Source organism: Eumetopias jubatus, unplaced genomic scaffold (assembly GCF_037043125.1).
Source record: "Eumetopias jubatus isolate StellerSeaLion01/CBP00866 unplaced genomic scaffold, mEumJub1_p1.0 scaffold_8, whole genome shotgun sequence".
Lineage (NCBI taxonomy): Eukaryota > Metazoa > Chordata > Mammalia > Carnivora > Otariidae > Eumetopias > Eumetopias jubatus.
In genome coordinates this window covers 119,762,250-119,786,926 of record NW_028274814.1, presented here as the reverse complement: position 1 = coordinate 119,786,926, position 24,677 = coordinate 119,762,250, and the positions used below count along the sequence as shown (strand labels likewise).

At 39.5% G+C, this 24,677-nt stretch overlaps 2 protein-coding genes and 1 pseudogene across 6 annotated transcripts in view; 2 read left to right on the top strand and 1 right to left on the bottom strand.

The window, feature by feature from the left end:
• Positions 1-1,292, bottom strand: part of APAF1 (apoptotic peptidase activating factor 1) — a 91,006-nt gene extending 89,714 nt beyond the window's left edge. For all 4 annotated transcript variants that reach the window (XM_028121600.2, XM_088025298.1, XM_028121599.2 and 1 more), the window contains exon 1: positions 1,083-1,292. The gene's annotated coding sequence lies outside the window, so the exon portion shown is untranslated. The remainder of the gene's footprint in view (positions 1-1,082) is intronic.
• Positions 784-24,677, top strand: IKBIP (IKBKB interacting protein). 2 transcript variants are annotated; one of them, XM_028121601.2, is made up of 4 exons: positions 784-899; positions 992-1,899; positions 10,110-10,227; positions 14,419-16,688. In XM_028121601.2, the coding sequence occupies exons 2-4, from the start codon at positions 1,724-1,726 to the stop codon at positions 15,253-15,255; spliced, it is 1,131 nt and encodes a 376-aa protein (XP_027977402.1). In that variant the 5' UTR covers positions 784-899; positions 992-1,723; the 3' UTR covers positions 15,256-16,688. The 2 variants fall into 2 exon arrangements, with proteins under 2 accessions (XP_027977402.1, XP_027977403.1); XM_028121602.2 differs by lacking the exons at positions 784-899; positions 14,419-16,688 and adding an exon at positions 23,410-24,677 and having other exon boundaries at positions 1,379-1,899.
• LOC114222929 (ATP synthase F(0) complex subunit C2, mitochondrial pseudogene) lies at positions 7,185-7,739 on the top strand (annotated as a pseudogene).

Here is a 24,677-nt window from a genome sequence, read left to right as displayed (position 1 = left end):
GACTATATACTTGTGGCACTTGCAAACACAGGGAAATAGAGCACTTGCCTATACTTGCCAAGGTTCACCAAATGCCCAGTACTAGCATGAAACTGAAGAATAAAAGAAAAAGTTATGATCAGAATCAAGGCTATGGTATCCTTTAAACGTTACCAACGTTTTATGATCTCAACTGAAACAAAACATTCCTTAATTTTTAGTTAATTTTTTAGGATATGTCGAATTGCTAAACAGACACCTCTGACAACCTGAAACTAATTTCCAACTTCCCCCGGCCCTATTAAAACGAAATATGTAAATTTTAAGTATTTTTAAACTCTGCACAAATCGTAGTATTAACAAATTCTCAGCGTCCCACCTTCTGTAATCACATCAAAATGTAAATCAAACTCTTCAAAGATGTGAAATAGTAAAGAGCAATTTCATCCAGGAAAACCGTAATAGTTGGCTGCTTCCTCTTTCGGTAATTTCTCTTCCTGGTACAGGAGCAGGATGGTTATCAACTATTCCTTGTCCCAGAATTCTGAGTCCCTGAAATTGGCTACTGAACCTCCAGAGAACCCAGCTCGGGCAGAAAAGCGGGGCGCAAACTTACCCAAACCTGTGCAAAAGGTCTTACTGGGAAAGGCAGCCCTGCAGGGACAGACTGGGAAGTCCGGGTGGGGGTGGGGCTGGGGCTGGGGTGGGGATGGGGCTGGGGTGGGGGTGGGGAGGTAAGCAATGGGGGCTTCCTAAAGGGAATGCAGGCATCCGCGCGCGGCCCCAGGACAAGTCCGGGCCTCACAGGTGCACCTCCAGAGCCTCCGCAGTCCGGGGCGCCTCAAGACCCCCGGAGACCTCTGACCCGCGGAGAGATAGACGTCACCCCCGCGGGCAGACCACAGTCCCGGACCGCCGAGGTGAGGCCGGGTCTGAGGCCCGCCCTCTCGTGTACCTCACCCCAGACACAAAGGGAGGAGGGCCCACTCGAGCTGTCGCTCTTTCCCCCCAGCGGCAGCTGCACCCCGGCCAGAGTCGGCACCACTCCGGACGCAGCCGCGACTTCAAGTCCTCGCCGGTCGCTGATGGCCCAGACTCCTCACCTTCGGCTCCCTCGCCCCTTCAGCCCAGGAATAAAAGAACCAGCGTCCACTTGAAACCTCCTCCTTTCCGCCTCAGAGCCGCGGAGCAGTCAAAGCCCGCTGGGTCCGCCCAGCCCGGACAGCGCGCGCCCGCGCACGCAAACACACACACCCGGAGCCCCCGAGGAGCGGCCGCTGCCCGACGCGCCCCAGCAGCGGCTAGCGCCCGCGCGCGCCTAAAGAAGCGCCCTCCGCCCCACCCCACGGAGGGGGCGGGGCTAAGCCACGGGGGCGCGCCTCTTTCCGAGGACCAAGGACCCAGGCGGCGGCGCGCTCCACGTGTCGCGCGCTACCCTTCCCCGCCCTCTAGCTGCCCGGCGATTCGCGCGCGCGGGGAAGCCACGATTTCCTCAAGTTTGCGGTTTTAATGGAAAGGGAAAGGAGGTTCGCCAGATGCCTCTGCTGGAGGAACTAGAGGGCGGGTGGCTGGGGGACGCTCTGAAGCAGTGAGAACGGCCGGCAGAAGAGGGGGCAAGTTTGTGGGCGGTGCCAAGTCCAGAAGGGGGCGCGGTCACCGCTGAGTCGTCCCGCGGAGGCTGAGGAGGCCCAGTCCCGACCCCCCAGGGTGAAGAAGGCGCCGGGGGCTTGTCGCGTCCTCAGATATGTCGGAGGTGAAGAGCCGGAAGAAGTCGGGACCCAGGGGAGCGCCCTCGGAGCCGGGGAAGCGGAGCGACGGCGGGAAGAGCCCCGAGGCCCGGGGCGGTGGAGGCGGGGGCTGGGCGGACCCCCGGACCGGCGTGAGCCTGCTGTCGCTGGGGACGTGCCTGGGCCTGGCGTGGTAAGTGGACGCGAGGCCGCCCGGGCCCTGTGTCCGGCCTCCCGCGGTCGCCCGGCTCTTCTCGGGGCCTCGCCCGGCTCGGCATCCCGCTAACCTCCCAACCCCAGACCTGCGGCTTCTGTTCCTCTGCCTCGACCCGGAAAAGGGAACTGCCCAACTTTTTCTTTTCGCTCTTTCTTACAACTCATTTTTCTTTTGTATTAGTAGTGTGCCCCGATCACTCAACTGGAGTTGAGACTCAGGCCTGGGAACGAGTCAGCCATTTCTTAAGAGATGCGGATCTGGCCAAACTTTATTAAGCGCCTGCTACACGTCCGAAGCTTTTCCGTTTTTGTAACCCACCATTTCCTGTCCGCTGCACATTTGCCATGGACACAGTTGCCCCACCCTCACCGCATAAATGCCTAATGGCAACGTTTGCAGTCTTTAAATAATTCAGTATGATCTCAGGGCAACAAACGTTAATGACAATATCAGAGTTTGGAGGATTTCTCGTATTTCCATCCTTGTTCATGCGTTATGAATTTAAAGTGTCTTCCTAAGTTAGATTGAATTTTAGTACTGTAAAATGACAAAAGTAGCATTTGTGTTCACCTAAAACTGAACATCTATAGTTTTTAAACCAAGGGGTTTTTTTTAAAGATTTTATTTATTTAAGAGAGAGAATGAGAGCACGAGAGGGAAGAGGGTCAGAGGGAGAAGCAGACTCCCTGCTGAGCAGGGAGCCCGATGCGGGACTCGATCCCGGGACTCCAGGATCATGACCTGAGGCGAAGGCAGTCGCTTAACCAACTGAGCCACCCAGGCGCCCTATTTTTTTTTTTAATCTTTTATTTATTTATTTGACAGAGAGAGACACAGCGAGAGAGGGAACACAAGCAGGGGGAGTGGGAGAGGGAGAAGCAGGCTTCCCGCCGAGCAGGGAGCCCGCCCGATGCGGGGCTCCATCCCAGGGCCCTGGGACCGTGACCTGACCCGAAGGCAGATGCTTAACGACTAAGCCACCCAGGCAAGTTTTAAACCAAGCAAATAGAGATACATTGTTGTTATAGAAAAAAAAAATTAGTATTAGAAATAACCTTAAGGGGCGCCTGGGTGGCTCAGTCAGTCAAGCGTTTGCCTTCAGCTCAGGTCATGATCCTGGGGTCCTGGGATGGAGACCCGCATGGGCTCCCTGCTCCATCGCCCAGGTTGTGCTCTCGCTCGCGGGCTCGCTCTCTCTCTCAAAAATAAAATCTTTAAAAAAAGAAAGAAAGAAAAAAACCTTAAAACCAACTTAGTAATTTTGTTTTCCCCAGTCATTTTCTTTAGGAATAACCTATTTCATCTTAATAAGAAGACTGATGCTTTAAATTAGAATTTCCCTCCACTTTTCACCGATTTTTAAAGTATTTAGAAGATAGTTATTCATCTTCAAGAGTAATAGAGGAGGGACCCTAGACTTCATTTAATGTAGACCATTTTTGATTGTAATAAATTTTGAATTATACTCCACTGGTAACTCATCCTGAGTTGAAAGTAATAAAACATTTGTTACAATAAAGTAAATGTTATTCAATGTTCTCTTCCAGGGATGCCTGGGTGGCTCAGTAGTTAGGGATCTGCCTTTGGCTCAGGTCAGGATCTGGGATGGAGCCCTATGTCAGGCTCCCTGCTCAGCTGGGAGCCTGCTTCTCCTCCCTCTGTCTGCTGCTCCCCCTACTTGTGCTCTCTCTCTCTCTCTCTCTGTCAAATAAATAAAAATCTTTAAAAAATAAATGTTCTTTTCAAAAAAAAGATGTTCATGTTAGTAATATGGCATTTTGTTTATGTAATATTTTGATTTTGATCTTAAAAGAATAAATTTACCCTTTTTAATAAATTTACTCTTGTAAATAAACTGCTTTTATGTCTTAAAATGCACGACCTTCGTTAGGGAAATAAAAACCCTTTTATACTGAGAAGGTTATTCAGTAATAGAGCTAGTAGGCTAAAAGATACAGATCTTCCTTGACTTAGGATGGGGTTACTTCCCAGTAAACCCATTGTAAGCTGAAAATATCTTAAGTCAAAAATGCATTTAATACACCTCATCTAGCAATCATGGCTTAGCCTAACCTATCTTAAATGTGTTCAGAACACTTAACATTAGCAGACAGTTGAGCTAAGTCATCTAACAAGCCTATTTTACAAGAAAGTATTGAATATCTTACGTAATTTACTGAATACTGAAAGTAAAAAAAACAGAATGCTTGTATGGGTACAGATTGGTTATAAGTGAATCATGGTCACTTAATCGCAGGGAGCTGCTGCTGCAGGCACTGCCCAGCATCAGGGGAGAGGATCCGACCAAGGAGAGGATCAGGATCTCACTGCTACTCTAGGAAAAGGTCAAAATTCAAAGTACAGTTTCTGCTGTACTCCTATCACCTACATACCATCATAAAGTCAAAAATCTAAGTCAAACCGTAAGTTGGAGATCATCTGTATATGTTGCTTCTCTCTGGAACCTAGTAAACTGGTTTTAGTTATTAAACTTACTAATTCTCAATTATCCCAAGATTCATATTCATAAGAGATAAATTACATCACAGAATGTTCAGCTTTTCAATAATTTAGTTACTGTTCTGGGAAAACACTAATATAAATCTATAGGGGCGCCTGGGTGGTTGTCAGTTAAGCGTCCAACTCTTGATTTCAGCTTATGTCATGATCTCAGGGTTGTGGGATCAAGCCCCAAGTTGGGCTCTGAACTGGGCATGGAGTCTGCTTAAGATTCTGTCTGTCTCCCTCTCCTTCTGCCCTTCTCCCCTCTTCTGTCTCTCTAAAAAAAGAAATCTATAAAGGAAAACCTGAAAAGTAGACACTTTAGTGCAGGAATTAACCGAGTAAAGACACAAGTTACATTGAAAATTTTCACTAACCTCATTTTTCATCCTTTTTTGTTATTGTTTTTTTGTAAGTGAAGTTTTGTCTGAAAAACAGGGTTATGCTTTAAATGCTCTGACCTTTTTTTAAAGATTATTTATTTGAGAATGAGCGAGAGAGAGAGAGAGCGTGAGCACACAGAGGGAGAGGGAGAAGCAGGGAGACCGATGCAGAGCTAAATCCCAGGACCCTGAGATCATGACCTAGCCAAAGGCAGATGTAAGAGAGTTCTTCTCTTCCTGTAAGTGGACAGGCCTGGGGCTTCCATCAGGTGTAAGCAGGAGGAAAACCTGATCCTTATACCACTATAGGTTGCAACTAACTATAGAGGGATGGAAAAGCAGCTGCACAAAGCAGTCTAAAAGAAATGGCCAAGGTACTTAAAGAGAGTAACTGATGTGTGGTACCCTAACTGCATAAATTTGAACCTATTTAATCTCTACAACAACGCTATGAAGTATTATTATTCCCACTTTACAGATGAGGAAACTGTAGCAAAGATAAATAACTTGCCCAAGATGATTATACAGCTAGTAAATGGCAAAGCCAAAGTTGCTTAAGTTCCATACTCTTACCCAGTATGATACACTACCTCCATTTGATACTAGAATCTAAGAAGAGGCCAAAACCCTAGAAACAAAAATCCCTAGTTCAGAACTATTTATCATCCTTTTCTAACTAGAAACTATAGTCTGCTAAGACCCTGTCTGTCTCATCTAAACTGAGGAAGACCGGGAATAAGGGGGCCTTTAACTTCTGTTAGAATATGCCTCTGATTGGTTAAGCATCTAACTTTTTTATTTTTAGATTTTATTTACTTATTTGTCAGAGAGAGGGAACACAAGCAGGGAGAACAGCAGGCAGAGGGAGAAGCAGGCTCCCCGCTGAGCAAGGAGCCGGATGCGGGACTTGATCCCAGGACCCTGGGATCATGACCTGAGCTGAAGGCAGATGCTTAACCGACTGAGCCACTGAGGCACCCCACATCTGACTTTTAATCTCAGCTCTGGTCTCAATCTCAGAGTTGTGAGTTTAGGCCCCATGTTGGGCTCCATGCTGGTTGTGGAGCCTACTTAAAAAAAAATGTGTGTGTGTGTATATATATATATACATACATATCTCTTAACTCATAAAAAGGGAACAAAGCACTTTGGACACTAACCTGGATGCCAGTTTCAAAAATTTAGTTTTTCAGGAATGAAGTTACCTTCTGTCAACATTGACTTCTAGAAAATCATCATCTTCCTTAATGTTAATGGAGTTAATATTTACAAATCATTTTAGAATAGTGCCTGGCACATCTAAGTGAAAAATAAAATGAATGTATTTTAATTCAGCACATACAAACTGCTTTTCATTTTTTTCATTACTAGCACAGAATCAACTTTATGCTTGTTTTTTTTTTTAATTTTTTATTGTTATGTTAATCACCATATATTACATCATTAGTTTTTGGTGCAGTGTTCCATGATTCATTGTTTGTTCATAACACCCAGTGCTCCATGCAGAACGTGCCCTCCTCAATACCCATCACCAGGCTAACCCATCCCCCTACCCCCCTCCCCTCTAGAACCCTCAGTTTGTTTTTCAGAGTCCATCATCTCTCATGGTTCGTCTCCCCCTCTGACATACTCCCCTATGCTTGTTTTTTATTTTTTTAAGATTTTATTTTATTTTTTTTAAGATTTTTATTTATTTATTTGACAGAGAGAGGGAGCACAAGCAGGCAGAGAGAGAGGGAGAGGGAAGGGGAGAATCAGGCTCCCCACTGAGCAGAGAGCCTGAGCACGTAGGGCTCTATCTCAGAACCCTGGGATCATGACTTGAGCCGAAGGCAGACGCTTAACCAACTAAGCCACTCAGGCACCTCTATGCTTGTTTTTTCTTATATATTTTTCTTATTATTCATATGTAGTAATGGTGAATCTTTTTTTTAATTTTGTTGAGAAGTTAACCATGAAAAAAACCTACAAATTATCATCAAAGATGATATTTGCACTAGCATGACATAGTTTTCCTCAAGGTCAAGGTTTTGCTTACTATTTGAATTTTGAAGAGAAGTCCAGAAATAGACATTAAAATATTTAATAAAATGGAAAGTGCTATAATGTGTTATAGTAGTGGATCAACCTTTACAAAAAGACTCTTATAATAACAGTTTTATGCTGAATAAACATTCTGATCTACAGGATAAATCCCAGAGGTAACACTGGAGTAAGGAGTGATAAAACTAATCTCTGAAATTAGACTTATTTCTTTAGGGGTTCTACATCCTTGGTCTCTGTCTGATGATCTCAGATAAGCCTATATCTGAAAAGAATCTCCTAAAATCCAAGAATGAAACAGCCAATATAAAAAAGAATTAAGTCTAGCCCTCCTCCCCCTGCCCCTCTGTGTCTTCTCTGCACTGGGAGCAGCTCTCCAGCCACAGCCCCTCATCCCCTGAAAATGTACGCCTGTGCAAAGTTCGTCTCCACCCCCTTCTTGGTCAGGAGCACCTCTCAGCTGTTGAGCCAATCACTGTCTGCAGTGGTGCTAAAACCACCAGAGACACTGACAGATGAGGTACCTTATAAGAGCCTCAGCAGCTTGGCAGCCCCACGTCCCCCAACCTCACGTTCCTAACCGCAGCTTCCAAACCAGCGCCATTTCAAGGGACATCGACACAGCAGCCAAGTTCATTGGGGCTGGGGCTGCCACGGTAGGGGTGGCTGGCTCTGGGGCTGGAATTGGGACTGTGTTTGGGAGCCTCATCATTGGTTATGCCAGGAATCCCTCTCTGAAGCAGCAGCTCTTCTCCTACGCCATTTTGAGCTTTGCCCTCTCGGAGGCCATGGGGCTCTTTTGCCTGATGGTGGCCTTTCTCATCCTCTTCGCCATGTTAAGGAGCCGTCTCCACCTCCCATAGGTCTTTCTCCCGTGTCTTGTCTGCCCTGTATGTTCCTTTTTCCTATACTCCCCAGGCAGCCTGGGGAAAGTGGTTGGCTCAGGGTTTGACAGAGGGAAGACAAATAAATATTGTAGTATTAAAAAAAAAAAAAAGAATTAAGTCTATGCATTCATCTTTGAAAATTAGAATAATGGCATTTTCTAATAACCAGAAATGTTATTTAAAAGTCATATTAGCACATAGGAGAAAAGTCAATCTATGCTAGTTACGTAACCTGGGCTTACTTAATTCACTGTTATCTCATAGGACAGACACTAGCCATCATCAAAAGAAACTTATTTATGGGGCACCTGGGTGACTCAGTTGTTTAGGTTTCTGATTCTTGATTTCAGCTCAGGTCATGATCTCAGGGTCATGGGATCGAGCCCCATGTTGGGCTTCACGCTCAGCTAGGAGTCTGCTTCTCCCTCTCTCTCTGATCCTTCCCCCACTCAGGCCCTCTATCTCCAAAATAAATACATAAAATATTTTTTAAAAAAACTTATTTTATCCAGGGCACCTGGGTGGTTCAGACAGTTGGGTGTCTGCCTTCGGCTCGGGTCATGATCCCAGGGTTCTGGGGTCGAGCCCCACATTGGGCTTCTGCTCGGCGGGGAGCCTGCTTCTCCTCTCCCTCTGCCTGCTGCTTCCCCTGCTTGTAAACTCTCTCTCTGTCAAAAATAAAATCTTAAAAAAAAAAACTTATTTTATCCAATATTGTAAACATTCAAAAAGCAAAAAGTCCTTTTTAGTTTTGGACAGTTTTATAGCAAGTTAACCTATTAACATTTATGAATTTGAAGCATCATTTGCAATGATACACAAAGCTTAGAAGTCTTTCATTTCTCCTTTGAGTTTTGCAATCTTTAAATGTGTGCCTTTCAGTGGAAGTCAGTTTCATAAAACACTATCAATTAGTGCTTCTCAGCTTGACTGAGTACTCAGATAATCTGAGGAGCTTTTAAGATTTCCAATATGCAAATCACATCCTAAACCACATAAGTCAGAATTTCTCTGGGTGGGACCCAGGCACTAGACTTTTTAAAAGCAGACAAGTGACTCCAATATGCAGCAAAGCTTTTGAACCACTGGTCTATGTACTATGATTTAAGCACTCTCTTCTTAGGGTTCTGCCCCACCACTTTTTGATGACTCAATAAATACACGAAGAATTTCAACTGCTGCTTTTTCTGAGCCCAAAGAATTGAGTCAAAAGTAGATGAACCGTGTGCCTGGGTGGCTCGTCGGTTAAGCGTCTGCCTTCGGCTCAGGGTCCTGAGATAGAGTCCCACATCAGGCTCCCCGCTCAGCGGGGAGTCTGCTTCTCCCTCTGCCCGCCGCTCCCCCTGCTTGTGCTCTCTCTCTCTGTGTCAAATAAATAAATAAAATCTTTAAAAAAAAAAAAATTAGATGAACCAAGGGGCACCTGGGTGGCTCAGTTAAGCGTCTGCTTTCAGCTCGGATTGTGATCCCAGGGTCCTGGGATGGAGCCCCATGTCAGGCTCCTGGCTCAGCAGGGAGTCTGCTTCTCCCTCTGCCTCTGCCTTTGCCTCTCCTCCCTGCTCATGCTCCCTCTGTCTCTCAAATAAATAAATAAAATTTTTTTAAAAAGTAGATGAACCAAAATGGTATTAGATCCAAAGCATTTCTTTTGCATTTGCTTATCTCATGTCCTATACAAACAAAAGTCTATTTATTGTTTTTAAGATTGGGATAACTTTTTTATGCTTCTACAACCTTTACTACTTATCAGATGAAGAATATACTCCAATTTTAGAGTGGCATCTAAAGTACACCTATATGAAAAAAATAAAGTACACCCATATGACTCGTATATTGAGTATAACCAGTTGTAGAGATTATACAGCCTGCATTGCGTATGTGTTCTATTGCCACTTTGACAATGACTCCTGTTTTCATAGTTTTGACTTGTTATTTTTCAGCTTCTAGTCATCATCTCTCTCTTCCATTCCACTGCTTTATTTCTCTCCTACATTTTAATTTAAAAATACTTTTTTATATAGGTAACTCTTGCTTCTACATTTCAGTATGAAAACACTTATTTTCTAGATATTGCCCAAATATGGCCTTGAGAAAAATAGTAGAGATCCCATATCTTATTCTAGATAACTCGTCATTTCTTCCTCCAAAATATTTCTTGTGCATACAACTATCACACCATCTCACTCACTGGACTGGGACTTGAACAGGATAGAGTTTCACTTTCTATTAATTTGTTGAAATAAACTACTAAAAGCTGTCACCACTCATACCAGAATTTATGTTATCCTTATCAAAATTATAAAATGTTCCTTTAAAATTCAAACTTAAATGGATGTGAATTAGGAGGTAGTGATTTTTTTTTTCTTTCCAGGTTTGTATTTCAGCAGTCGGAGAAGTTTGCAAAGGTGGAAAGCCAATACCAGTTACTGAAAATAGAAACCAACAAGTTCCAAGGACTTCAAAGTAAAATCATTTTAATTTCAGAAAAGGTAATTAATTATTAATTGGCTTATTTGGGTAGATTTTCCCATTTTTATTCCCTACTACCACCCTTCTACCCCAGTTCATAACTTCCTTTTTCCTGCCTGTTAGACGATTACTGTTTTAACTCTCACTGGTTTTTGTACATTTCTCCCTTCAGTCCAATTTAGACTTAGATTATTTTGAAAAGACAGGGTTGTTTTAATATAGCAAATGTTACTGTTTATAATGATATGGCCCCAATTTTCTATTTAAATATCAAATGTCTAGAGCACTAAAAATATGATTGGTCTTTACATATAAAATTAGAATAGAAACAGCACTTGCTGGGCAAAGACTATCAGGTTTTTTTTTTTCTTTACTTTCTAGTTGGTAAATTTGTATACTTCTGCATATAAGAATGACTAACCTAAAAATAAATACTGGTTTTATAGCCAAATGAAAATTAAAATCCATGTGTATGTTGTGTTTCTTCAAGCTGCAAATGCAGATGCATTATTACTGGAATTCTTAGAAATGTGAGACAAATTTTTAACTACCATGCTTCTTGGGAGAGGTCAGCTGCAATCAATAAGGCATCATGCAGGAATTGTCTGGCTACCAGAAACCAAGCTATCATTGGGAAACATGCCTTCTTTGTTCATTTATTCATTCACTAAACATTTACTCATGTCATAAGGTAGACAAAGATTTGTGCTCGGCACCAAGGTGAGCAAGGATTTTCAAAAACAGGAAAATTAAATAGAGGGTCTGAGTTCCTGTGGCCTCATGCAGAGAATTAGTATATAATCAATCCCCCAGAAGAGAAAAGCCATAGATGAAAATTATGCATCCCTCACACGTGCCAGGGGATTCCACAGAGGGTGAGCCCAGGGGCCTTGGGAAGAAGCTACATAATGCTGCATAATGGTATTTTGACGTAGGGCTCAAGTTGGAATCTGGTTGTACTCGTTAGGGGCTCCTCTAATCAGAGGGAACAGAGTTATAGAAAAATAAATCCCAGGAGATAGAAACTCCATGTACTTAAAAGCTATTGAAAATAAATTTTGAAGAAAGACGTCCTTTTTATTTTTTTTTATTTTTTTAAAGATTTTGTTTATTTGTTTGAGAGAGAATGAGAGATAGAGAGCACGAGAGGGAAGAGGGTCAGCGGGAGAAGCAGACTCCCTGCTGAGCAGGGAGCCCGATGCGGGACTCCATCCCAGGACTCCAGGATCATGACCTGAGCTGAAGGCAGTCGCTTAACCAACTGAGCCACCCAGGCGCCCGAAAGACGTCCTTTTTAAATGAAAAATTTGGTGGCAATTAAAATGCTTTTTGAGGCAGATTTTTAAAATATCATCATTATCCAAGAAATATTTAGTCTTTGCAAAGCTCTTTCTCTCCCAGTCTTCCCTAGGATTAATTCAACAATAGCTGCCCTTTCGCAAAGCTGGTCCTAAAGGTCAGCATAATCAGTAGGAGGAGAAAACAACTAGATGTGGGCTCTCATCACACCTGTGTGAACTTGAAAAAATCACTTTAACTTCTCTTAGCCTCTATTTCATCATTTATTAAGTGAGAATAACAAGATTTTTATAAGGCTCAGATGTGATACAATATATATGCAAACTTTTTGAAAACTTTAAACAGAAATAAATTCAAGGTATTAAGCTCTTTTTAAAAAAAATGAAAAAAACTATTAGGATATATTGACAGCCCTTAAATGCAAATTATTGTAGCATACTAGTCACTATATATTTTCAGATTCAGTCTTGAGACCTTTACTATTTTGAAAAGTTGATCTTATATTTGGGGTCTACTGGGGTATACTGCCTCCAGATTACAGTGATGCTCTGGTGAACAGCCTAAACAGGAAATTACCTTAGATGAAGATAAGCTTACCTCTTCAAAAAGCTGATAATAAGACAATTAAACTTAACAGTATTACTGATGTACAAATATTTCTCAGAATTGATTTCTGAAGGATCTTGTATAATAGCTATATGTGTACATTAAAGATAATTTTTTTAAAGATTTGATTTTTAAGTAATCTCTACAGCCAATGTGGGGCTTGAACTTACAGCCCCAAAGATGAAGAGTTCCATGCTCTATCGACTGAGCCAGCCAGGCACCCCTAAAAATAATTTTTAAATAAGGTTTCACAGTGACTTTTTATATTAGTCAGTACTGTTACACATTGTTTCTATCACCTGGGATTGCTTCAGGTCTTGGTTGGGGTGGGCCCAGAAGATTAAGGCCATTCTTCTTCCTAAATGTCAACAAACATGTTTTTTATACCCTAAGATATGGGAGCTACAAAAAGGCATAAGACATGGTCTCTTCCCCTAAGGAATTTAGAATCTCTCATAGCCTCACCTGACTAGTAACATCAGTCTGTTCAAGAGTCAGATTTCAGAGTCACTTCTAAGCCTTTCCTCATTCTGCTCCAGACTAATGATCTCTCCTCAGAGCATCCATTTTCTGCATACTAATTCTATCATGACACAAATAGTAAATTTGTGAATTTTTGTTGTTATTAATTTGCCTCCTTTTCTGCTCTTTAAGCCAACATTCTGTCTTTATATCCTTAGTGCCTAATAATGAAACAGGATAATCAATAAATCTTAGTGGGACTCCAGAATATGTAATGTAAAAGATCCAAAATGCTGTCTCCTCTGTCGAATTATGAAGCCAGGAACTATATTATGTCTCTGTTTTCATATCTAGTGGCTAGCACAAGGTCTGGCACAGAGTGAACACTCAAAACTTCTCTAATTTTGTGTGCTGAGTGCCAAATAGGTGTCAAATACACAACACGATAGGTGCTCCAGGAGTTTGGGCTATGGAAGAATGCTGCATTGAGGAGCTGAGATCTGTTCTGAGCCTTGAAGGAAAGACAGAACTGAGCTAAGCAACAAGGAAAAAATAGCATATACAGAGATAAATTTGGGACTTTATCCCAGAAGTATTAGGAAACATCGTGGGTTTTTTAATGTCATACCATGATGTGCATAGCAGTTTTTAAAAGCTTCATCTGGCTGTAGTGTGGTAGGATGATTTAGAAAAGAAGCAGATATTAGATAATACTTCTAGAATATTTTCCTTGATCCTTGAAGTCTGGTTTGGGTGCCCCATGTAAGTGCTTCCATAGCTCTTCCCCATCATAACACATGTAGACTTGGCTTTCTCCCCAGTTAAACTAAGCTGCTTAAGGGCAGAGGTAGAACCATGTCTTGTACAGTATTATGCCTTCAACACAATGCTGCAAACATTTAATAAGTCAACACAATGCTGCAAACATTTAATAATTCTAGGCCTTCCTGTAGTCTCTGAGGCTGTTACCTGTGTGTGAGTATAAGCTAAAAGAGGTCCACAGCCTCCTGTATTCTGGACACATATGAGGAAATGTCAGGAGCTTACCACAATTTACAGATACTTAGCACATGTTACTATTTGATGTGAGTTGCCTCACTAAACTGGACTTTTATTCATTTCTGCCTTTGTTATGTCTGTAAGATCTGATTCTGGTACCTTATCTGTAAGAGGTTAGTCAAGAAATTTTCAGGTAGAAACTCTTCCAGAATCAGAGAATTTAGGAAACTTAACAAATTTTATTAACTCAGTTATAGTTTCTAAAAAAGCCATGTAACTATAAGATTGACAACTAAGTTGCTTTCCATTGGAGTAAGAAAAGAAGGAAATGTGATATACTTCAGACTTCTTTAACATTATTTCTCTTTTGAATGTTCCTCCATGAAAATGTACAAATATTTAGGTTTATAAATTCAGGTGTGTGTTTTTCTCCCATAGTGCTAATCTATTATATTTGTTTTAAAATCTGTTAAAACAACTTTAAATCTGTTAAAACAACTAAAGTCATGAATGTTTTTGTCATTATGGTTCTGATATACTTGGATATTTTAGACATCTTCAGAATTTGAACTGGGCCTGTGCTTATTAAAATGTATTTCCCTAATATAAAAGTTATTAAGGGTGGCTCAGTTGGTTAAGTGTCTGACTCCTGATTTTGGCTCAGGTCATGATCTCAGGGTAATGAGATCAAGCCCCATGTCAGGCTCCACACCCAGCGTGGACTCTCTCTCTCCCTCTCCCTTTGCCCCCTCTCCCCTTGCTCGCTCATGCTCTCTCTCTCTCTTAAAAAAAAAAAAAAAAACTTATTAAGTAGCCTTGGGAATTGTTTTGTGTTACAAATGCAGCTTGAGTCTACTGAAAGTATCCTGCAGGAAGCTACATCATCCATGTCTTTGGTGACCCAGTTTGAGCAAGAAGTATCCAACCTCCAAAGTATTATGCGTGACATCCAAAATAGTGAAGAGTTGCTCACCCAAAAGATGCAAAGTCTTAATGAGAAATTCCAGAATGTTTCAGATTTCTGGAAAAGAAGCCTAGAAGAAATGAATGTTAATACAGACATTTTCAAATCAGAATCAAAACACATACATTCTCAAGTTACTGTCCAAATTAACTCAGCTGAACAAGAAATAAAATTGCTCACTGAAAGGCTAAAAGATTTGGAAGAAAGCACATTAAGAAATATTAGAACAGTAAAAAGACAAGAAGAAGAGGATCTTCTACGAGTAGAGGAGCAGCTTGGCTCTGATACAAAAGCAGTTGAAAAGCTAGAAGAAGAACAGCATGCTCTCTTTGCCAGAGATGAAGACCTGACTAATAAACTTTCCAACTACGAACCCAAAGTTGAAGAATGCAAGACACATTTGCCAACAATTGAGAGTGCCATTCGCTCTGTTCTCAGAGTCTCTCAGGACCTGATAGGGACAGAAAAAAAAATGGAAGACTTAACTACTCAGATGTTTAATATGGAAGATGATATGCTGAAAGCGGTATCTGAAATAATGGAGATGCAGAAAACCCTTGAAGGAATTCAGTATGATAATAGCATATTAAAGATGCAAAATGAACTGGATGTTCTGAAAGGAAAAGTTCATGATTTTATGGTATATTCAAGTACAAGAGAAAAGGGCACTTTAGAAGAATATAATCTAGAAAATAAAGGAATTGATAGTGACTTTTAAATGCACCACATTTATTCTGATGACCATATTGTATATATAAATTTATTAGTTCCATGTTTTTGTGTTATTTTGATATGCCTCACTTTATCCTACATTACTAGCAAGTAAGTGACATATCTACACACATGGATTATCCAGATAATGAAAGCTTATCTGTTTAAGCAATAAAATTTATTTCCTTTTAGGCATTTTAAATAGAAATATTTCCAAAATATATCCCCACCTTTTTAAAGCAATATACTTAATATTTTAAATGTTTTTTCTAAAAAGTAATAGACATTATTATGAATTTCACCTATTATATTGGACCCAAATATATTAACACCTCTACAAGCTATTGAGGAGGGTTTCCCTTCTCACAAAATGACCCTAGTTTGCTATTTTTTCAAACCTTATGTCTATTTCTTATACGTTTTCTGTCACCTAAAGATGTGACCTATTGGCCCATTACTGTCAGGTTGGTTGGTAGGTACTGTGCCTGCCTAACCAGTTCTGCACTTCCTTTGTAATTTACTGCAGGCTAAGATCCAGACCACCAAGTTCATAGGAATTTTGTCTAAAATGAAAAATAACATTACCAAAGGAAAGCATGAGGTGCTTTGCTGTGAATCAATACGTACTTTTTGAAAACTGTGGAGCCTGGGAAACATTTTTACTTTTTATTAAGGTTCTAAAGTGTATTACAGATAAACTTGTAAGAATTTTTAAATGAGTAAATATGGGTGTGCCTGACTCTTGATTTCGCAGTCATGAGTTTGAGCCCCATGTTGAGCATAGAGATTACTTTAAACATTTTTTTAATTAAAAAAAAAGGACTAAATATGTTCTTATTGAAAGTTTTACCTATGAATTGTGTATGAAGTATGGACTTTTGGAATATCTTTGTATACCTGGGCTTTTTTTTTAAAGGTTCTAACTGTGTTACAGACTCTTGAGTTTGCTAGATACATGATCCCTAGATAAATTATTCTACCTACATAAAAAAATACCAATACACCTGTGGCCTATTTCAAAGAGGAAAAAGCAGCATATTGAAAAATTATGATAACTATGGTAATTAAACATATGTCATTGTTTTTAAAGAGTTCCCAAACTAATTACCCAGCCAAATTTGTTTTACATGATGATTTGATTTTACTCTAAATCATATAATGGAGTCATAAGGAATAAGATGTGGACATACTGAGATGTGATTAAGGGGAGATCTAGTCAGATTTTTCCAATAATGATAATTGGAAATGTGCAGCGTCGAGAAACATGTAAGACTTTTATTGGTAACTGATGTATCAAGAGTGTCCAAACTTGGTGTTGAAAACTGAGTCAACCGCATATGGAAGTACTGTTCCTACTTGTATCTTCTTGCCAATAACCAACTGTAGTCCCAGTTTTATAATGTAATATCAGTGGAATTAAACACAAAGAACTTGAAAGCAGTCAATTGTAGTCAGGTAGTTTTATTATGTAAATTTGCACATTTTTTGAAAAATCCCAAACAAGTTCTAGTTTTGGGTTAGGAGGGCCTCTCGTAGACAGCCATGGGTAATAAAAATAAGCCTGAAAGAATGCCACTATTAAAGAGCATATCATTAATTTCTGGAATCTTAACATTAAATTCCTTGACGTCTGAATTCTAAGTTCTTGTCTGTGTGCACTGACAAAATTGTATTTGTTTGTCTTTGTTTTAATGCTAATAAAATAGATTCTAAAGTTCACTAGAACTTTGTTGTTTCAACCTCCATCCCGTCTTGGCAGATGTGATCTCTCGTAGTTTGTTTGTTTGGCCTATCACCAGATTTGATACAACATTATTATTGACTTGTATATACCATAGTAGTCGCTACAGAAAATAAATGGAAACCAGGTGACCACTGTGTTCTATAGTGACAGTTACAAGGGAAACAAAAACTACCCTTCTACAAGAATTTCATGAGAAAACTATTGTGTGTATGTATATATACATATTATATACATGTGTATATGTACATTTTCCTTTACTCAGAGGTTTTCCTATGAAAAATTGTCAGTAGACAGATTTAGATGTACCTAATTTGTCTTCCTCTCTTTCTTACATTCATTTATATAATACAGATAATTGAAATTTCAAAAACTTCCCTGTGTATCAAGTATTAAATTACATTGTTAGTCTTTCCTTTAAGGAAGATTACCGTATTCTAAGACACATTTTTGTATCTTTGTAATTGATAATATATCAATTATTTTCTGATAGAGTACTACTGGCTCCATATTTTAAATTTAGTATAAATAAGTCACTTTTACAAAATAAACACCTAATTTTTTTTAACTTTTGGATGCAAAGTTTAAAAATATATTTATAGTAATATTTCCTTAAATTTTGCCTAATGATTAGAAGCTGTTGACTAAGTGTATTCTTATATTTTATAATGAAAAATGTTGATTTATTAGCCTTATGGTTTCATAGAAAACTAGTAAGATACAAAGTTAATGGCATCATTTTTAATCTCAACCTGATTACAGACCTTTCTATGAATCCATAATCTTGATCAAAGTTTAATATGATGTCATTAATGATGATAATAAAAAAATTTTCAAAAAATGATGCTGCAACTTCACCAAGCACATGAAAAAATATTCATTTCTCTATATACTTATGTGCACAGTTAGCAAAAGCTCTGCAAATTTACCCAGCATCTGTTTTTTTCAGTTCAGCTATGAACTATTAATTTAATACAAATCGAAATGCTCCATCCCAGCTTTCACAGCAAGGGAGGAGAGAATTAGCATTGGAGCCTATTATGTGTGAAACATTGCTAGGAAGTCTACATTCATCATCATCACAGTAACAGCTCTGTGTATTGAGTACCTACAATGACCTGTAGGATCCCTGCTTCACACTACAACTTTGCTAGCCATGACACCCATTTTAAAAATGAGGAAATTGAGGCTTAGCAAGGTTAGGAAACTTGCAGTCACACTGCTATGTCTGTCCAACTCCAGAGGCCACTGACCTCCCCACTATACAATGCAATCTGCTACTATTCAACTAGGGGGAGAAAAATCACAAGAAATCCACCATCAATAGAACCATCTTGAGCATTAAAAAAACTGTAATTCAGCCAAATGTGTCCACTACCATGTTACCATTAAACGAGACTGTAAGTCACCCAAAAGTTGTAACTATGACCTAAAATTATTTGGGCCTTGGGCATAAGAAGGAACCAATAAATGTTTAGGGAATGGTGGGAAAGCAGTGGTGGAGAAAGCCTTGGACCAGAATCTTCTAATCTAGGCTTTGCCACTATGTGTTCTTGGGCATTTTATCTTGGGGCTCAGTTTTTTAATTTGTAAAATGAGGAAATTGTATCAAAAACTCTCTAAGACCCATTCTGGCTTTATGTGGTTTTTAATTTCAGAGATTAATAAAATTTCCAGGTCCTTTAGTTACAAAGATCAAAGAACCTTTAGCAAAGTTTTTGGACCCAGAAATCATTCCCTTGAACCATGTTGTTCTACTTGTAGACCCAGCAATATTTAATATTATAGGATAGTATCTAGCTTAGTACCTTGTGTATATGATAGGAATTTAGTAAAAATCTTTTGAGCTATTGGTGGACTCTCCAAAACTTCTGTCCATTCTAGGCAAATAGTTTAAACAAGCCCTAAGTAATTTTTAAAAATAATTCCGTGAGGGGCGCCTGGGTGGCTCAGTCAGTTAAACATCTGCCTTCAGCTCAGGTCGTGATCCCAGGGTCCTGAGATTGAGCCCCACTTTGGGCTCCCTGCTCAGCAGGGAGCTTGCTTGCTTCTCCCTCTCCCTCTGCTGCACCCCCTGCTGTGCTCTCTCTCTCTTTGTCAAATAAATAAAATCTTTTTTAGGGGTGCCTGGGTGGCTCAGTTGTTAAGCATCTGCCTTCAGGTTGTGTCATGATCCCAGGGGCCTGGGATCGAGCCCCACATCGGGCTCCCTGCTCGGTGGGAAGCTTGCTTCTCCCTCTCCCACTCCCCCTGCCTGTGTTCCTGCTCTCATTCTCTCTGTCAAATAAATAAATAAAATTTAAAAAAATAAATAAATAAATATTTTTAAAAAAATAGTATTTCCATGAAACAATTTCAAGACTATTCCTACACTATATTCATAAATATTTTAGTAAAGATCAATACAAGTTCATGATAAATTGCTTTTAAGCTACCAAGTAAAACAGAGCCTTACTAGCTGTTTCTTAATGATCTGATCCTTCTAAGAATAAAGTAAGTTCTTTCTGAGGAGTCTTAACTGTGTAATACTGTTAGGCTACATTTATTCTACCAGAGTAGATCCATTAATAAACAATAACCTAATAGTGAATTAGATGAAATAAGCAATCTACTTCCTTCACCCTTTGGAGTCTCTGTTTCAGCAAATACACTTGCAAAACCTTTCCCTTAAAAATAAAATATGCTTTTGCAATCACTACTTGATTTCCTTCCTGTTTGTGGTTACTCTTTTTTTCTTTAGATTTTATTTATTTATTGCGTGCGTGCTAGTGGGGGAGGGGTAGAGAAAGAGGGATAAGCAGACTTCCAGCTGAGCGGGTAGCCCCGCTGTAGGGCTTGATCCCAGGACCCATGACCTGACCTGATCCGAAGTCAGAAACTTAACCAAGTGAGCCACCCAGGCACCCCTGTGGTTACTCTTTAATGTCATACCCATAATAACATTTTAACAGTCTAACTTCTCTACCAAAAAACATTTGGGGCCACCCCCCCACCAATAATTAATGTAGCATAAACCTGAGAAGAAAAATCCTAAAATATATTTTGGAATCAAATATATATAATGGGGAAAGAGAGGGAATTACTACTTTGAGATAACTGTTCTGCTTCATTTCAGCTTGTCATTTTTTTGCAGCTATATTGTTACTCCTTTTTGAAGCTGCCATTAAAATAATGTTCTGAACATACTAAATTTTTATTTGCATTATATAAAACCATGTTAATGTTATCAAAATAATCTCAAAAGATTAGCTGAATAAACCAGGCAAATGCAATTTTATAACAGTAATTCATAAAAAACATTGAAATACACAATTATTTTGGAAATAAAACTTGATGTCGTTAGATGAAATTGTAGATCTTATTTTGTAAAACTGGTTTTCAGCCTGCATATTAATTCCTTGTTTTCTGATTTTATTTATTGATTTTTTAAGATTTATTTATTTGAGAGAGAAATAGAGAGTATCAGTGGGGGGAGGGGCAAAGGGAATAGGAGAAAGAATCCTTAAGCAGACTCCCCGCTGAGCACAGAGCCCAACTCTGGGGCTCAATCCCAGGACCCAGAGATCATGACCCGAGCCAAAATCAAGAGTTGGACACTTAACTGACTGAGCCACCCAGGTGCCCATTTGTTTTCTTATTTCAAATAATCTATTTATTAACATTTTCTTTCCCAAACTAAACTACAAACTCCTTAAAAGCAGAGACTGTTCTTGATCATACTAGCACATACAGGCCCAGTAAACATTGTTGGATCCAATTAGTTGCTTGGGGTTTTTTAAAAACAAAATTTTGTGTTTTTTTAATTCATGTATTATTAACACACCATGTTATATTAGTTTCAGGTGTACAATATAATTATTCAACAGTTCTATGCATTACTCAGTGCTCATCATGATTAATCCCCTTCCCCTGTTTCACCCATCCCGCCCCCCCTCCCCCACCCACCCACCAACCCCTCTGACAACCACCAGTTTGTTCTCTATATTTAAGAGTTTGGTTCTTTGTCTCTCTTTTTTTTCTCTTTGTCTTGTTTCTTAAATTCCACATATGAGTGAAATCATATGGTATTTGTCTTTCTCTGACTTATTTCACTTAGTTTTATATCCTCTTGATATATCCTTATAAACAGAGGATCCAACTAGTTTTGATTATTAGTACACAGTTATAGACAATCTCCACTTTAAAACAGTGCTTTCCAGGGTTCCTGGGTGACGTAGTTGGTTAAGCATCTGACTCTTGGTTTTCGGCTCAGGTCATGATCTCAGGGGTGTGGGATCAAGCCCTGCTTCCTGCTCTGCACTCAGTGGAGTCTGCTTAAGACTCTTTCTTCCTGGGCACCTGGGTGGCTCAGTTGGTTAAGCGACTGCCTTCGGCTCAGGTCATGATCCTGGAGTCCCGGGATCGAGTCCCACGTCGGGCTCCCTGCTCAGCAGGGAGTCTGCTTCTCCCTCTGACCCTCTTCCCTCTCGTGCTCTCTATCTCTCATTCTCTCTCTCTCAAATAAATAAGTAAATAATCTTTAAAAAAAAAAAAGACTCTTCCTCTCCCTCTGCCATCCTCCCCCCTCTAAAATAAATAAATAGGGGCACCTGGGTGGCTCAGATGGTTAAGCCTCTGCCTTTGGCTCAGGTCCTGATCCCAGGGTCCTGGGATCGAGCCCCACAGTCAGGGTCCTGGCCCAGCAGGGAGCCTGCTTCTCCCTCTCTCTCTGTCTCTCCCCCTGCTCATGCTCTCTCTCCGTATCTGTGTCTCAAATGAATAAATAAAATCTTAAAGAAAAAATAAATAAAATCTTTAAAATAAATAAATAAATAATAAAACAATGCTTTCCTGAAAAATGAGTTGAAAGTTAAATGTGTGAAAGTCATATGACTGAGTTACACATTATGAAGCAGACCCGCTCTTTCGGTGTAATCACTATGTATATCCGTCTTTCGACATAGGCTTTGACAATATATTTTACATATGTCCTTTAATTTTTTTTCCTCCATAGCTGAGCGCACAATCCACAGTCTTCAGTTAATCTTCTGATTGAAGTTTACTAGTTTTACCTGACAATTCCTGTTATAATTTTCAGTTTTGTATTATGAGATTATATCTCATATATATATACTATTATCACTATAATCCACACTTTAATTTTTTTCCTTTCCCTCTTAATTTTATTGACTGATGACACAATGCAATAAAATTTCAAATATTCGGGAGGAGGAATTAAGATAGCGGAGTAGTAGGGGGACCCTATGCTTACTTCATCCCTGGAATACAGCCAGATGAATATCAAGTCATTCTGAATGCTGAGAGAACAAACTGCACATCTAGAGGGAGGAAAATGCCCACGTTGTGAAGGTTAACTAGAATTTAAATAAAAACTTGCAAAAAATTTTAAGTATTCAAAAACAAAATATTCAACTTCTCTGACACTGCTATTTAGACACACACTCACATGTGCACACAAACATTACCACAAACAATGAAAATAACTTGAAATACTGTCAGGTAGTTGTGTGGCTCAAAATGTTCATCAACTAGGGGTTGGATGGGAAGAGGAAAAAAATGTTCATCAACTAATGTATCCAGGTTAAACCAAAATGACAATTTACAGGTGGATGGTAAGGAAGGAGGATGGCATGGAAATATACAAAAAGTTGAGAACCACTTGTATTTGGAATCATAAGATTTTAGAATTTTGAAGATAGCTTTTTTTTTGTTGATTGTTTTGTTTTTTACATATCTATCTTCTCTACTAAACTACTAAACTGAATTGAGGTCACCCCCCAAGCTGTACTCATCTTTATATCCCTAACACTTGGTATGCCTAACATAGTAGGAACTTAAGAATCAGTTAATTGAGTTTTTCGGGGTCTCATGGAGAAATACACAGGGGCACCTGGCTGGCTCAGTCGGTAGAGCATGCAACTCTTGATCTCTGTGTTATAAATTCAAATCCCACATTAGGTGTGGAGATTACTTAAAGATAAAATCTTTAAAAGTAATAGGACAATAAAGCGTATACACATGGAGTCTTGAACATTGGCCCCTTCATTCTAGCACTAGAAATATCTACAAACTTGTGTTTCAAAAATTATGTTGCCTTGTTTGACCCCCACAAATCTACCAAAGCTCATCTAGAGAAGCCTCCCTCCTCTCTTCTCCAGCAAGAAAAACTACCTCACTGTCTCTCATTTAGCTCATTTTGCCCCTGTACAGAGGACTGATAGTATAAAAATAGCTGAAAAATGCTCTTTCCAGTGACATTTTATGAAATGTCCTTCATGTTTTCCTTCTTAATCATTAGTCACTTGATACATCTTTTACCATGTTTTCCAGAATGGTAAAGTTATAGTTCAAAATTCAACTTGAATTTATATATTAAGCTGTTAATCAATTTAATTATTATGGTGTTATATTTTCTTATAGTGTCAGAAGTCTGAAACTATCATGGAACAGTGGAAGTCTTTTCAAATAATTGCTCATCTAAAGCGTCTACAGGAGGAAATTTATGAGGTGAAAACTTGGTCCAACAGGATAATTGAAAAACAGAATATATTGAACAACAATTTGACAGCTCTTTCTCAAGATGTGACAAAAGTAGATCAAAGTACAACTTCTATGGCAAAAGATGTTGGTCTTAAGATTACAACTGTAAAAACAGATATACGACGTATTTCAGGTTTAGTAACTGATGTAACATCATTGACAGATTCTGCGCAAGAATTAGAAAATAAAATAGAAAAAGTAGAAAAAGATACAGTAAAAAACATAGGTGATCTTCTCTCAAGTAGCATTGACCGAACAGCAATGCTCCGAAAGACAGCATCTGAAAATTCACAAAGAATTAACTCTGTTAAGAAGATACTTTCAGAGCTAAAGAATGATTTCAACAAGCACACAGATAGGTTTTTAAGCTTAGAAAGTGACAGAGCTAAAGTTATGAAGACAGTGACTTTTGCAAATGATCTAAAACCAAAGGTGTATAATCTAAAGAAGGACTTTTCCCGTTTGGAACCATTGGTAAATGATTTAACGCTACGCATTGGGAGATTGGTTACTGACTTACTACAAAGAGAGAAAGAAATTGCTTTCTTAAATGAAAAAATATCTAATTTAACAATAGTCCAAGCTGAGATTAAGGATATGAAAGATGAAATTACACACATTTCAGATATGAATTAGTTTGAAATTATTTAGATGAGACTGAAATAACTTTTTTAGTAACATGACCTCTGTCGTGTTATAAAAAAACTGACAACTCAGAAATAATGAAATTTTGGAGCAAATGTCATTTTGTTTTTGGTTTGTGAAACTGAATAAAGGAAACCTCATTTAAATGGAGTTCCAAGGCCAGAAGGGGGAGTTCTCATGCCAAGTTGCAGCCCTTGGCCAAACAGGAAGAAGCCTATGCTTTACTACGGAAGCAGGGGGAAGATTTTCTCCTAGACACAGCAGCCCAGCCAGTGAGACACTGTCACAACTCAATCAGTGAGAAGCCACCACACTGCAAACTCCCAGTTCACTCCAATGGACTTTTTGTTTATAATAGCCCCTCCCAACTGCTCCCTTTCCTCTATGAAAAAGCATTCCTCTCCTTTGTTCTCTGGACTTGGCTACGGTTTTGCCGTAGCTTGCATGTCCTGAATTGGGATTCTCTGTTATTCCTGAATAAACCCATTTTGCTGGTGAAATAA

Excerpts from the sequence above, each read along its gene's own strand:
- IKBIP (XM_028121601.2), top strand. The coding sequence starts at position 1,724 with ATGTCGGAGGTGAAGAGCCGGAAGAAGTCGGGACCCAGGGGAGCGCCC. Across the intron at positions 1,900-10,109 it reads ACGTGCCTGGGCCTGGCGTG|GTTTGTATTTCAGCAGTCGG; the intron begins GTAAGTGGACGC and ends TTTTCTTTCCAG. Across the intron at positions 10,228-14,418 it reads TCATTTTAATTTCAGAAAAG|CTTGAGTCTACTGAAAGTAT; the intron begins GTAATTAATTAT and ends TTACAAATGCAG.